Here is a 15,633-nt window from a genome sequence, read left to right as displayed (position 1 = left end):
ATTCAGTGAGCTTGACTCTGGTTTGACATTGATTACAGCCATCAATCTCTACACAGCTGTGTCATGAATTGCAGTTGTGGGCATATGTGTGCGTTTCATATAATGTACGCCACAGAACATGGACATCGGATGGATATTTTTAACACGGCACTAAGACCAAGCGGAGCTCGCATCGCCAGTCCAGCAGTGGGCCCTCATGAGGGTCCTCCTCGCCTCCGCGCGGTGATTGGGTGGAAGATGGCGCTGGGCGAATGGAAATCCTAATGACAGTTTCCAAATTTGCCTCTTTTTGTACCATGGTGAGTAAATGGCATCTACTACACAAATGTAAAGTGATGTGAGGATGGCATGACAACCGCGGTTGTGTTGTGTCTATATTGCGTGGCAGGGAAGATAGTTAAAATCTTCTACTTTCCCGTTGCTACCCAGTCACTTTTCTTAGCTAGCTAACGTTAGCTAAGTAGCTTCACTGACACGACAATCTTGTTTTCGTTTCACGTTCTTTAGTTAGTCTAGCTATCTATGATTGCTACGTTAATATCGTAGCGTAGGTCTACATTGTTATATATTAGCTGTTTATGTATGATCTTACATTTAATTAGCGAAAACAATAAATCAAATGCTGCGCTCATATCCGCCCACAATGTGACCTACTGACCGCACCGCATAGTTCTGCGGCTTCAGCACCGCTGTAGTTACCGCGTTTATCTTACACATTCATTTTGCAGTAAAACAGTGTGGGTGTCAAGGCATTTGAACACAACCACCATAGTTCATTTATGGTCACAATTGGAAAATGCATTTGCTCACACCTGTACTTTTCCTGGATGTCAATAATAATTTAGGTAGCAAACTTTCCAGATAGCTAGTTTTAGTTAACTATGGTGACACAATGTTGTGACTGATGGATGATACAGTGAGTTATCGTCCTGAAAACCAAGCCACTTCGAGCTGTTTCTGGAACACAGTGGATGACTACATGATCAGCTGCGCGTTAGATTGCTAGACAAGACTGACATGTTGTTCCGTGTCTTGCAAAGATCGCTAACCCCTTAGTGTGGAAACGTCATTCATTTGGATAATGCATTGGTTTTTTATTTATTTTATTTTTTGTGTTCATAACAAAACTTCTGGCCATGTAGGTCTACTCAGGAAATCCTGTTTGCAGTTCATTTGCACAGCTGCTTATGTCAGTCATGTTCCATTATCAAAGAATGGCACTCCCACTGACAGCCATTGGCATTGGATATGAAATAGCATTGATACACACTCACATAGACCTATGCTAAAAAATATGAGCACTTTGTTTCTGTGTTCCAGGGCGCCAATGCCTCCGCTCTGGAGAAAGAGATTGGCTCAGAGCAGTTCCCTGTCAACGAGCACTACTTCGGCTTGGTCAACGTAAGTGAGAGTGCCGTAGTTCACATGCTCATGTCTGCATAATCTGTGTTACAGATCACATTTGCCTTCTGCATATAGATGGTTAAAATCGGTGTGCATCCAGCTCTCAGCCTCACTCTCTGTATTCCTCATGTATTTCCCCCTCTATGCAGTTTGGGAACACCTGCTACTGTAACTCGGTGCTGCAGGCTCTGTACTTCTGCCGTCCATTCCGGGAGAAGATCCTGGCCTACCGCAGCCAGCCCCGACGCAAGGAGAACCTGCTGACCTGCCTGGCCGACCTGTTCCACAGTATCGCCAACCAGAAGAGGAAGGTGGGAGTCATACCACCCAAGAAGTTCATCACGCGCCTACGCAAGGAGAATGGTGAGAGGGCGGTAGTATGCTTGCAGTTCAGGAGGGGGGAGATAGAGAAAGAAGTGGATGGTTGAAAATGTTGTGGGTGTGGACATGAGGTTGACACACTCCCCTTTCTCCCCTGTTCCCTCCCCCTCTCCTCTACCCCTGCAGAGCTGTTTGACAACTACATGCAACAGGATGCCCATGAATTCCTGAACTACCTGCTCAACACCATTGCTGACCTGCTGCAGGAGGAAAGGAAGCAGGACAAGACCAACGGCCGTCTAGCCAATGGCTCGCTCGACTCCCAGAACCACAACAGTAACACCCCGCCCCCCTCCACTTGGGTCCATGAGATCTTCCAGGGAACCCTCACCAACGAGACCCGCTGCCTCACCTGCGAAACGGTACCTACCGTCTGAGTCTGACTCCCCATGTCAACTAGTGATGTCTCTGTTATTGCAGGATGCAATACTTGTCTGTGATACGCTGTAGAGAGAAGGCAGGCTCATGTTCTGTTGGCATGAAGATAGACTGAGTGATGTTTTTGTCTGGCTCTAGTCATCACAGGTTGTTGTTGCTGTTGTTTTCTCCCTACAGATCAGCAGCAAAGACGAAGACTTCCTGGACCTGTCAGTGGACGTGGAACAGAACACCTCCATCACACACTGTCTCAGGTAACATCTACAACACCTAACTACAATAACACATTACATACTGACTGACCTGTGTATTGCTCCTTTCTCCATGTGATTCCAAGTACCATGATCTCTCTCTCCTTTGCTCCCTCCAGGGGGTTTAGTAACACAGAGACTCTCTGCAGTGAGTATAAGTACTACTGTGAAGAATGTAGAAGCAAACAGGAGGCACACAAAAGGTCAGTGTTGGCAGTGTTGTGGGCATAAGTATTCTTTGATAAGTTTTAATCGCTACTATAAGGTATTGTGTGTGCGCCCACAGGATGCGTGTGAAGAAGCTGCCTATGATCCTGGCTCTACACCTGAAGAGGTTTAAGTACATGGAGCAGCTGCAGCGCTACACCAAGCTGTCCTATCGCGTCGTCTTCCCTCTGGAGCTCCGCCTCTTCAACACCTCAGGAGACGCAACCAATCCTGAGAGACTCTACGACCTGGTTGCTGTCGTGGTGCATTGTGGGAGGTCAGTATTGTGTCTACAAGGTTGTCTAAAAGTATCCAAACTGACCATAAAGAGTGTGAGTGTGTCCATGACTGCATTGTCTTGTTTTCAGTGGCCCAAACCGAGGACACTACATCGCCATTGTGAAGAGTCACGACTTCTGGCTGCTGTTTGATGACGACATTGTAGAGGTAAGCTAGTCCTGTGTGTCTGTGTGTGTGTGTGTGAACATACATGTGTGCGCACTTTTGTTTTGTGCGACCCCACTGATCCATGTTGTCTCTCCTTCCCTCTGCAGAAGATAGACGCCCAGGCCATAGAGGAGTTCTATGGCCTCACCTCTGAGATCTCCAAGAACTCTGAGTCTGGCTACATCCTCTTCTACCAGTCCAGAGACTGACTGGCCCTGGAGAGGACAGCGCCTCCCATTGGAGCGGAGGAGAAAAGCCCAGTGCCTCAGCAGTGGGAATAATGGACCATACAGGTGTCATTCAAACCTGTGTAAATGGATCTACTGCAGATCAGCCTTGGAGTCAGTCCCCCCCCCCCTTGCCCTCCCACACCCTGTCACTTAGGCTGGAGATGCAGCTACAGGGGAGAGTTTTGTCAAAGGATCAGTGGATATTGTATCAAAGTTTTGTGAGTTCGAAAGGTGTTTAATGAGGGTTGTACAGAGGTTTTGGGAATGAGGCGTTAGTTATAGCATGAGTGTTTGGGTGGGGTGAGTGGGTATTTAATGATTCATGTGTTGTAATATCGGCCAGGCGTCTGCACACTCCCTCAGACTGTAACACTGCTTTGTTCCCTGGCTGGGGCCCAGTCAGAGTAGACCAGTTTACTGCATGAAGTAGGAGGGTGGAGGCGAGTGTTCCAAGTGTGGGATGTTTGGGTCGTGTATTTCTACCGTGTACAAAATGTGGTATTTGTATAAATATTATTAGAAGAATAAGATCATATTATCATAGGGGGGAAAAAACATAAGACCTGAGAAGAACATGTATTGACACTATGGAGCACTTTTGATACCTTTTTGTAGGTGTTGGAAAGGTTTATTTGAGGGTTTGCTTGAGAAATGGTCATTTTCTGTTTTAAAGAAAAAATAATAAAAGCTAATAAATAGTGTGTGTGTGTGTGTGTGTGTGTGTAACGCAAACAGGTTCCTGGTGCACACTGATGACTCATATATACTCAGCACTGCCCCTCAGTGGTTGTACCTGGTCACTACAGGTTCAAACTGCAACAGCACAATAGCAGTCTATTTTTAATCCATTCACACCCCCAGTCATGATGCTGCAGCCTAGCCCACCCACTGTTGCCTTAACAACAACAGGGCTAGATTATGCTAGGGCAGCTCATTGTAGGAGACTAGCCACCTATAGAGACATCTGAATAAATACTTTATCACTGATCTGAGTGTATTACTCAATGGGAATATATTGCAAATGTATTTCCTTTCATTGATTGAAAGTGAAGTCCCTCGAGCACAGAGAAACCGAGAGTGGTTTGGAATAGTGGGATGAGGGCAGACAGAAGATGGAGGGATGAGAATTGGGAGGGGGTGGTGGCTGACACAGATTGTAGTTAGAGTAGACATGCCCAGAATAGCAATCCACGGGGTGCTTGGAAGTGGAGAGAAGCGCTCCACATCAAAACTACATGCCATCATTATAGAACTGAAGAAAACAAATGAAAGGGAAAATCAAAAAATGTATGTTCATATTTTCATTAGTCCACTGTTGATATGGGCCCAAAATGTTTTGCATTGTAAGCAGTTACATTTTCAAGATATTGGACTTTCAAGATGCAAAGTTTCACTGGCCACATCATTAATTAAAATTCATTCATTTTGAATTGTAGGAAGTAGAATTTAATTCAAAACAATTCAATTGAGATGTGAAACATGAAAGTCTCATTTGACAAATCTTATCAAAAAGATATGTCACTTATTAATGCAATGAATACACATACCATTTCAAATAGCATACTATCTTGATTATAATTCAAATGTGTTTTTTTCCTTGTCACGAGATGTTAGTGTTCCGTTCCATACTGCAGTTTGATCTAATGCATTCTGGGAAATTATTTAAATAATATAATTATAGACAACCCCCAACATGATCTTAGAATGTGACCACTAAAGAGTTTTAAAAAATGTAATGTTTCAACCTTATGCTAAATGGTATTGGTAACCATAGGCTATATGATGTCAAAATAAACATTACTATGGTGAATAATTCATTTAAATTTAAATTAATTTAATTAAATTCGACTTCCTTTCATTCAATTTCAATTAAAATTATTTTTACTTTGGGGTGTGGCCAATTAAAATTCAATTGAATTGGAATTAAAGAGCAATTTGCAGCCCAAGTCAGAATGAACCCCAACCCTGTCTCACACATCTGCAGGAAATGGAAATGGTGATACCACACCCTGGTAACCAACCATAACCCGTCCCTTCACTTAAAAAAAGAGAAAGACACTGGCATTTGCCTAATGCAGTTTCTATGGACCCCTGCAAAGTCAAGAGTTCATTTTCTCACGTTAAGCCTAACATTTCACAAAACTATACAAGGTGTCACAAGGCTGCCATTATTTAGACTGCTGGCTGACGGCAAAAATGTAATTAATTGTTCAGTAATTAAAGCTGCAATATGCAACTTTTTGGGCAACCAACCAAATTCACATAGAAATGTGAATTATAGATATGTCATTCTCATTGAAAGCAAGTCTAAGAAGCGGTAGATCTGGAAAGGGGGATATCTAGTCAGTTGAACAACTGAATGCATTCAACTGATATGTGTCTTCCGCATTTAACCCAACACCAATGAATAAGAGAGGTGAGGGGGCTGCCATAATCGACATCCACTTCTTCGGCGCACGGGGAACAGCGTGTTAACTGCCTCGCTCAGCGGCAGAACGACAGATTTTTCCCTCGTCAGCTCGGAGATTCGATCCAGCAACCGTTCAGTAACTAACCCAATGCGCTAACCACTTATCTGGTCTATATGCGCTATTTCTACGCTTCCTGTGCTTAAGTTACCTTTTGCATATTTTACTTTCGGTTTTGTACACCAGCTTCGAAACATCTGAAAATAAAATTTTGGTTTTGGAAAATATATTTCACAGCGGTTTAGATTGTACAACGATTCTCTACACGAAACTCTCTTGTTTTGTCATATAATCTGAAAATAGGCTAACTATTTTTTTTGCATAGTTCATCTTTAAAGTTGGAAATTCAAACATTGCATATTGTAAAATAAATGTTCGATCCAAAGCATACTAATTATTCAACTGTTCTGTATAGCCTATCTGAACCTATATGACATGAGCCATCCTTGCGCCTTCTCCCAGCTTGGATAGAAAGTTGTTCAGCAAAAACCCGTCTATTAATGCCAAATACTACAGTCCACCCTCAAAACACTAGCTTAGTATGGATTGTTTCATTACGCAGTGTAGCCTACTATCTATAGCTATACACTATTCAGCCGACATTAAACTTATATTTATACATATTTTATACAAATTATACATCAAATAGTCTAACAATGAGGAAAACGTAGTCATACATTTAGCCACTATTTATTGTTGAACTACACAAATGGGCTGCAATCAAGGTAAATGAATGTAAATCTAACCTGAGATACTCCCCTGGTCTTCTTAAATCCTCCTGAGACATTCATTTGTGAATTATATGTTCATTAAGCAGCACACAATTTAAACGTAGTCTTGAATGATGCATGACTAGATATACCAGAGATAAGGGACTGTTGATATTTGCATCTTCCAATGTATTGGCTGTCCAGTATACAGACGACCTGTCCCAGAAGTTCATATATGCCTACAATTAATCGATTTCTGTGACGTGTTGAAACAGGTGTTGTTAAGCGAGAGGCTCAATTAAATATGTTGCAGAATTGCTGTATTTGAACCACCCCTCCATTCTGCCCAGTTTTTGATGTTGCATTGGCAATCAAGTTGTTTTTAACCATCTCTCTAACTGTCGCTTCTCCGGAGAGATCATTTTCTAAACTAAACTCATAAAGAACTACCTTAGAACGAAGCATTATGCTCTCAGTCTGAAATGCGCATTGAAAACATAAACTCCACTTATTGCACTGGCGCCAGTGTAGCCTTGACGACAGCATTTGTTTACGGATGTCCCCTTACTTTCAATCAGTTCAATTGGGCCTATATGTTTTCCAAAGCTTAAGGCACTTTGATGAGTCACATTCTTGAAGCCCAAGAAACACATACTTCGTTTCATAGTAGGCTACATATAGAAATGAAAAAGGTTTATGAATACTTCGCTTCATAGTAGGCTACATATAGATATGAAAAAGGTTTATGAATACTTCGCTTCATAGTAGGCTACATATAGAAATGAAAAAGGTTTATGAATACTTCGCTTCATAGTAGGCTACATATAGAAATGAAAAAGGTTTATGAATACTTCGCTTCATAGTAGGCTACATATAGAAATTAAAAAGGTTTATGAATACTTTTTTGGAGGGTTACTGTCAAAATTATTTCTTGTAATATATATTTGTTTTAATAGACCGATGACCCACAGGGGTGTCCGGTACGCCATTCACGAACACACGCAGAGAGTTGCGCACCACACTCCTATCTGTCTCTGTCCTTGAGCAGTGTGTGCAGACATACAGATAAGTCCTGGTATTGAGCTGTTGCTGCCTCTTCTTCCGGTAGGGGGTAGCCTATTGAACAAACAGGACCCGTCTCCGAGTCTGGCCCGTTTGGGACTCAGAGCAGCAAAGACCCATCCCCCGATGCTACTGCTGCATCTCCATCTGATCCAGGCACCGCACCTGCCGCCAACGTTATCAATTGCGTATCATGGAAATACAGCAAGGACGCACTTTTGCCTAGACCGAACATCAGAGTCTAGGTAGGCTGTGGATAGTGGTAGATGAATGGATGAATGAATGGACGGGCGGGCTATTGTTACTGCAACCTGGCAGTGCATTTGGAAGAACCATAGATGATAAAACATTAATGGTGAGACTAATGAGAAGGTATGAGAGGGCTACAAAGGACCAGGATTCGGAAAGTGTCTGTTATGCGTTATTGCAAAACAGACACTTGGTGGTGTGAGTTATAACCGGTACGGTTGTTGTGCTGAACCCCCCCCCCCCCCCCTACCAGAATCATCCCCCCTCCTCGCGTTCTTCATTGATGCGACTTGTTTGCTAGTTGAGATTTCTGCTCTTCTCTCCGTTGTCAGTTCAGCGTACATTTCACTGATCTTAGTAGCAGAAAGCATTTTTGTCTGCAGTTTTCGGTTTGGCTATTTGTTTCAAGTGTACGTGGCGGTTCTAGCTTGTATGGCACCCTGGGATTGACCCCCCTGTCCCCATAAGAGAACCCTTTGAAGAACCCATGTTGGTTCTTTCCACAGAGGGTTCTACCTGGAACCCAAAATAGTTCTCCTATGGGGACAGACAAGGAATCATTTTGGAACCCTTTTTTCTAAGAGTGCAGGCAATCAGAGGTTTGGGTAAAGACAGACTTATCAATAACATCCCTGTATATACTGTATGTGTGCATAGTGTAAAGGTGCATGTCTTTTAGGCTTCCTATTACATGGTTTGTATTTTCATATTTAGGCCTATTATTTACTTATTATACATTTACTGATGATTTTGTACAGTTTTTAATGAGACTTTATATGGAGCCTATTGGTAAGCACCACAAGGCTACTCCATACCACAACGGCAAGTTATAGTGTGTGTTGTTGTTTCAATTTGTATCAGATAGGACACAATACATTTGAGATGTTATTTACAGTGCATTCGGAAAGTATTCAGACCCCTTGACATTTTTCACATTTTGTTATGTTACAGCCTTATTCTAAAATGGCTTAAATAAAAACTGTTCCTCATGAATCTACACACAACACTCCATAATGACAATGCAAAAACTGGTTTTTAGAAATGTTTGCAAATGTATCATCATATTTACATAAGTATTCAGACCCTTTACTCAGTACTTTGTTGAAGAACCTTTGGCAATGATTACTGCCTCAAGTCTTCTTGGGTATGATGCTACAAGCTTGGAACACCTGTGTTTGGGGAGTTTCTCCCATTTTTCTCTGCAGATCCTCTCAAGCTCTGTCAGGTTGGATGGGGAGCATCGCTGCACAGCTGTTTTCAGGTCTTTCCAGAGATGTGCGATCAGGATCAAGTCTGGGCTCTGGCTGGGCCACTCAAGAACATTCAGAGACTTGTCCCGAAGTCACTCCTGCATTGTCTTGGCTGTGTGCTTAGGGTCGTTGTCCTGTTGGAAGGTGAACCTTCGCCCCAGTCTGAGGTCCTGAGAACTCTGGAGCAGGTTTTTCATCAAGGGTCTCACTGTACTTTGCTCCGTTCATCTTTCCCTCGATCCTGACTCCCTGCCACTGAAAAACATCCCCACAGCATGATGCTGCCACCACCATGCTTCACCGTAGGGAGGGTGCCAGGTTTCCTCCAGACGTGACGCTTGGCATTCAGGCCAAAGAGTTCAATCTTGGTTTCATCAGACCAGAGAATCTTGTTTCTCGTGGTCAGAGAGTCCTTTAGGTACCTTTTGGCAAACTCCAAGAGGGCTATCATGTGCCTTTTACTGAGGAGTGGCTTCCGTCTGGCCACTGTACCATAAAGGCCTGCTTGGTGGAGTGCTGCAGAGATGGTTATCCTTCTGGAAGGTTCTCCCATCTCCACAGATGAACTCTGGAGCTCTGCCAGAGTGAACATTGGGTTCTTGGTTACCTCCCTGACAAAGGTCCTTCTCCTCCAATTGCTCAGTTCAGCCTGGGCAACCAGTTCTAGGAAGAGTCTTGGTGGTTCCAAACTTCTTCCATTTTAGTATGATGGAGGCCATTGAGTTCTTGGGGACCTTCAATGCTCCAAAAATGTTTTGGTACCCTTCCCCAGATCTGTACCTCGACACAATCCTGTCTCGGAGCTCTACGGACAGTTCCTTCGACCTCTTGGCTTGGTTTTGCTCTGACATCCACTGTCAACTGTTGGACCTTGTATAGAAAGGTGTATGCCTTTCCAAATCATGTCCAAAGAATTCAATTTACTTCAGGTGGACTCTAATAAAGTTATTTAGTCATTTTGAGTCTCATAGCAAAGGGTCTGAATACTGATGTAAATAAGATATATATATATATATATATATATACATTTACATTTAAGTCATTTAGCAGACGCTCTTATCCAGAGCGACTTACAAATTGGTGCTTTCACCTTATGACATCCAGTGGAACAGCCACTTTACAATAGTGCATCTAGGTCTTTTAAGGGGGGGGGGGGGAGAAGGATATATATATATATATATATTTAAATAGATTTGCAAACATTTGTTTTGTCATTATAGGGAATTGTGTGTAGATTGATGAGGAAAACACTTCCTTGTATTAATTTTAGAATAAGGCTGTAATGTAACAAAATGTGGAAAAGGGGAAGGGGTCTGAATACTTTTTCAAAATAAATAAGGATTTACAAGTAGTATGTGCATGTTTGTGTGAGTAGATGGATTCCAGGATACTAAAGTCCTCTATGAATATATGTTCTTCACTCCCTCATGTCTGTGTGGCTTCTTAAGTGAAGAGTGTGTGTGTGATCTCACATAATGTGTTTATGTGTGTGTGTGTGTGTTTGTATGGATGGATTCACGTGTGTGTGTGCGATCTCTTATAATAATAGCGCATGTGTTTCCAGACGGGCCAAAATGAGCAACGACTACGAGGCATCAGTCACCCCCAGCTGGCTGACCTCTGACCCCACTGTCTGGTCCAGCAGCAGAGACGGATTCACAGATAACGCCACTTACCCACCTATGGGCTCTTTCCCCCCACTGCCCCCTCTCCTGGTCAATCCCTGGGACATCTTGCTGTGCTCCTCAGGGACCCTCATCGCCTGTGAAAACGCCCTGGTGGTACTGGTGATCTGGCAGAACCCGGCTCTGCGTGCCCCCATGTTCCTGCTGATCGGCAGCCTGGCCCTGGCTGACCTCCTGGCTGGTCTGGGCCTGGTGCTCCACTTCACCTTGGCCTACCTGCTGAGGTCTGACTCGGCCCAGCTGCTGACTGTTGGTCTGGTGGTGGCCTCCTTCTCAGCCTCCGTCTTCAGCCTGCTGGCCATCACCATAGACCGTTACCTGTCACTCTACTACGCCCTGACCTACAACTCAGAGCGTACCGCCGCCTTCACCTACACCATGCTGGTCCTCCTCTGGGGCCTGTCTCTCTGTCTGGGCCTACTTCCCGTCACGGGGGTGAACTGCCTGGCGGAGGAGTCGACATGCAGCGTGGTGCGCCCCCTGACTAAGAACAATGTGGCGGTGCTGTCCGTATCCTTCCTCCTGCTGTTCGGCCTCATGCTGCAGCTGTACGTGCAGATCTGTAAGATCGTCATGCACCACGCCCACCAGATCGCCTTGCAGCATCACTTCCTGTCCGCCTCGCCCCACTACGTCACAACCAGGAATGGCGTGTCCACGCTGGCCATCATCCTGGGGACTTTTGCCGCCTGCTGGATGCCCTTCACCGTCTACTCACTGGTCGCCGACTACACGTACCCACCTCTCTACACATACGCCACCCTGGTGCCCGCCACCTACAACTCAGTCATCAACCCAGTGATCTATGCCTTCAGGAACCAGGACATCCAGAAGGCTCTGTGGCTGGTGTGTTGTGGCTGTATACCGGCCAGGGTGGCCCACAGGGCCCGGACCCCTAGCCACGTCTGACCCAGACCCAGGTCCCGGGAGGGAAGGAGAGAGGTGCCCTGGGCAGAGGGAGGAAGGCAGACAGGCAGCCTGGGCTCAGGCAGGTGGCTGGAAAGGAAGGTCTGCGTGCATAGTCATTTTAGCTGCTTTTACTGATGTGGGCTTTTTTCCTCAAAAGGATTGAGAGATTATTATTAGATTATTAAAGATTGTGCCACTTTCCGAAACATCAGATAAAGGGCTCGTGTGTGTGTGTACAAAAATATAGGATGTCACACGGACAGAGAAGGAGGAAGAGAGGAGGAGAAGTGGAGTGAGGGATGACAGAGGTGGGGTGATTATCAAGATGCATACAAGATGAAGTCGGGCTGAGGGCTCAATCACCTTGTCTCGCTGCTGCACTCTGAACGTGCCTTGCAAGACAGATAACCATGGGAGGCTAAAAATAGCCCGGGTGCTCTGTGATCCGCACGCCGTGCGTCCGACACAGACTCCATGCAAAGAAACAAAGCCGCGGAGGCGGAGAGCGGGCACCTATCTTCCCCTCCCTCCCTCCTTCCATCCACTTTTATTTCTCTTCATCTCTCCCTATTGGCCTTTAAAGCCCCCACCCTCGAGCATGTGAGATAGTAGGTTATTATGATGTTCTATTTGCTTTCCATTCTGAGGTGACAACAGCCTCAGGAAGGAAAGTCCCCTGATACCTGTAGCACACACCATTAACCCTCCAAATGCCTTTAGTTTATGTTAAGGCCAGGCTTTGATCGTTTTGATATCTGTCTTATCCCTCCACTTCTTCATACATAAACAGGTCAACTAATCATACCTATTTCATTGGGCATTGCAGGCACATTGGGTAGGCAGGCTGACTGTTCTTGAATGTAGAGTGTGAAATGTTCCCTCTGTGAATCGAGTTGGTTGTTCAAGCGACTCAGTTTGCAGTTAGACCAGCTGGGTGTTGTTGCAACTGAATGTATTTTTATATTAATTTGATCTCTTAGCCTGTCCATTAGGTTATGGAAACGCCTGGTCCTCACCCCAACCTTCAACCTGCATGTTGCATAGGACTGTAATGTAAACCGTTTCCCCTAATAGCCAGGCCTGTTGGCTAAACCCTCACTATCACTCTTCCCCTCTCCCCACCTGTTATAATAAAATCAGTCAGTCACACTCAGGTCTAATACATTATCCTAATATGTGGTTTGTGAATTTAAAAAGCACTCTAAAATATAAAGTAGCAATCATATTTGTTTTCTTTTTTCATGAAAATGGCATCATCAGCAGTCCACCTTCAATAGTCTTCTAATTGCTACTCTGTTCCTCATCCTGTTGCGAAAAAAAAACCCTGAATGCAATAATCTATGAATGCTGAGCCAATCAGAAAAATGTATGATCATTGAAATTCATAATGTACATATAAAATATAGACCCCTAAACCCACCCCTCTCTTTCCCTATACCACATCTATGACTGGCCATATCCAGATGACCAATATCCTAAGTGACAGACCCTGGCACAATGTCTGGTTCAGATCTTTGGATAGCAAGAAAGGAGAGAGCAGTGACAAGTCTTGTTGTTCCAGCTTTGGATGTCTCCTGCCTCCTAGAACCACTTCCTTACCCTGGCTGACAAATGCCCACCACCCCTGACCCTAGCCAGTGTTAAATCGGCTGCTTGCCAATTCCTCCTGATTCGCTCACACCGAGTCACGATCGAACCCAGGACTTTTCTAGCACACGTGATCGCCCTCCTTGTCAACGTACCAACCATTTGAGCTATCGAAAAATATGTAAGGCAGTAGCTCCATCGGTGATATTTCACTAGCTGTGGAGTGAGTTTACGGTACACGTTCTTAAGCGCTTCCAGATCCTCATTCTACCCCGTCATATCAGCACGCAGCAGTAACTACGTGTTAGTTACTTCATGGACCGATAGAAATACTCTGTCAGCAATAACAGCCTCTTCCCAGTAACATGACCACCTCCAGCATGATGATATACGACGACAACAACCAACAGCCCTTCTGCGATGCCTAGCAGAGTCCTTATACACCAGGCCCAAACAAGGACTCAACTTCCCAAGACTTGTGCTGTATGTGATTTCTCCAAATGGGAAATCAGATCTTGACTTATGTGTTTTGTTTTTGAAAATGTGAATGGGACAGGATACTGACTGCCACCGCCCAGTATTCTGTCATTAGTCATTACAATGTCACTGCCTTTTTTTATTCTGAATCTCCTGCTCTATTCTCTGGCTATGGTCTTCTTCAATATCTTACAATGAATGAAATTGGACTCGGTAAGAAAATATCTTACAAGTTTTCAGTTGCATCTGCCTTTGTGAACCTAAGCGTCTGTGAATAAGGAAAATGTTTCTGTGCATTTGAGTTGCATGGCCCCTGAGTGTGTGTGTGATCTGTGTACTTCTATGGCTTGTATGGGGGTTTGTGATCAGCAGCACAGACCTCCTGTATATCTGTCTCCATGGGGACAGTGGCTCTGAGGACTTACTTCCAGTGTGACCCTTTGACCTCAGAGGAAATTGTTTGCTTGTCTTCCTATCATTCTGAGAGAAGTGACCTTCTGAGAGAAGTGACAAATTCCACCACAGGAATGAAATAGAGAAGGATATGTTTAAATGAATAGTAGAAGCAAAGCTAGTCCTGTATGTTGTACGTGTGCAACGGCTGACTCTGAGCCGTAGTGAGGGGTTAAGGCAACGCCGTCACGTGACTGATGGAAAAATAACCTATATTGTTATCACAGGTTCTGGTGGCTCTTCACAGACAAACAATAATACCAAGAAAACACTCTCCTTTACCTTTGAAGAATAATCTATTTTGTTATATTTATTGAAAGTCTCTCTTTTTTTTTCTCAGGGTTGTCTCGCCTGAATTATGATGTATCCAAAGTATCTTGTATTTTAATGCGCTGTAGAGCCTCTCCTGAATGAATTGGTAAAGAAATGATTGTTTATTTTGTATGGCATTCTGTTGACCAATTAGATTCTGTAAATAGAGCATGCTTATCATTATAGGGGTGTTCTGACATCACGTATGGTGCTACCTGCTGCAGGATCCAAGGGGGACTCAGGTGCACCGTATTAGAATGACATCAAATTTGACCACCTTTTATTGTAATTTTACAGTCTGTGTACATTTCCATCCCTAGCCCCTTCCCCCAATCCCACCCCCTTCTTTAGGCAGATCTGCAAAGTCTGGATAGGTGAATGCAGTATGGCATATACTTTACTTAGCAGATTAGCCTGTTGGAGGGTTAGATGGTGCTGTCACAGTACTGCTTACACCTACCCCAAACCTTGAGGATCTGCCAGACCAATGAGCTAAGGGCTAGGGGCGGAAATGGAACCGGGCCTACCTTGTTTGATGAATGTTCTCTCATGTACAGTAATGTCAATCTTTCATGATTCACGATGAGCTTTCATAGGTGAAAACAAGGGCTTCACATTATTGAGTAGACAAAGGAACCACTCGTGTGTGAGTTTGATACAGTACTTCTCTGTTAGGAATACATATTCATCTAATGTTAAACTATTATTGTGCAGTGTAATTGCACCGTAAAGTGTCATATTGAACTGAGATGTGGTTGGAGGGATTTCTACTGTGGCCAGTGGTTTCAAGCATTGTGGGTGAATCATGTGGTTTGGGGGGTATGGTACCCCGATCCAGAGCTAAATACAAGTCTTTTAACACCTCTATGGGTTTCAGAATGTGTGGGGCAGGGGACCCTACAGTACAGCATCTTGTGTAGACGTATACTCTGTGTTAAATGTAAAATGCACTTTATTTTTTGGAAGAAAAACAACATACAGGTATTTAGCTTACGTTGATTGGACTAAATAGTTTCTGGTATCTTTTAATTGTCATTGTATTAGACTAAGCAGAGGTGATTTGATGAAGTTGAAATGTTGCTGGAATAGTGGAAGCAGCTCCTGTTGTCTTTGTGACTAGAGGTAACTCTCTGTGGTTCTAAATCAATAGTTGTTCAGTAGTCCTAAAATGTC

The 15,633-nt window shown here is 44.0% G+C and overlaps 2 protein-coding genes across 2 annotated transcripts; both read left to right on the top strand.

The window, feature by feature from the left end:
• The first annotated feature begins 60 nt into the window (after positions 1-60).
• Positions 61-3,999, top strand: LOC115130129 (ubiquitin carboxyl-terminal hydrolase 12). Its single transcript, XM_029660924.2, has 9 exons — positions 61-299; positions 1,321-1,401; positions 1,554-1,767; positions 1,912-2,147; positions 2,341-2,417; positions 2,534-2,617; positions 2,701-2,898; positions 2,990-3,068; positions 3,176-3,999. The coding sequence occupies exons 1-9, from the start codon at positions 252-254 to the stop codon at positions 3,275-3,277; spliced, it is 1,119 nt and encodes a 372-aa protein (XP_029516784.1). The 5' UTR covers positions 61-251; the 3' UTR covers positions 3,278-3,999.
• Positions 4,000-10,542: 6,543 nt separating this feature from the next.
• Positions 10,543-11,776, top strand: LOC115131086 (G-protein coupled receptor 12-like). Its single transcript, XM_065019124.1, has one exon. The coding sequence runs from the start codon at positions 10,543-10,545 to the stop codon at positions 11,629-11,631; it is 1,089 nt and encodes a 362-aa protein (XP_064875196.1). The 3' UTR covers positions 11,632-11,776.
• Positions 11,777-15,633: the final 3,857 nt, after the last annotated feature.

The sequence above is a fragment of the Oncorhynchus nerka genome, linkage group LG6, assembly GCF_034236695.1.
Source record: "Oncorhynchus nerka isolate Pitt River linkage group LG6, Oner_Uvic_2.0, whole genome shotgun sequence".
Taxonomy (NCBI): Eukaryota; Metazoa; Chordata; class Actinopteri; order Salmoniformes; family Salmonidae; genus Oncorhynchus; species Oncorhynchus nerka.
The sequence above is the reverse complement of the archived record's forward strand: the minus strand, read 5'-3'. Positions and strand labels throughout refer to the sequence as shown.

What these genes read in the sequence shown, in the direction of transcription:
- LOC115130129 (XM_029660924.2), top strand. Translation starts at nt 252, where the DNA reads ATGGAAATCCTAATGACAGTTTCCAAATTTGCCTCTTTTTGTACCATG. An exon ending in AAACAGGAGGCACACAAAAG is followed by an intron (nt 2,618 to 2,700) that starts GTCAGTGTTGGC and finishes GTGCGCCCACAG; the next exon opens with GATGCGTGTGAAGAAGCTGC. An exon ending in TTGATGACGACATTGTAGAG is followed by an intron (nt 3,069 to 3,175) that starts GTAAGCTAGTCC and finishes TTCCCTCTGCAG; the next exon opens with AAGATAGACGCCCAGGCCAT.
- LOC115131086 (XM_065019124.1), top strand. Translation starts at nt 10,543, where the DNA reads ATGGATGGATTCACGTGTGTGTGTGCGATCTCTTATAATAATAGCGCA.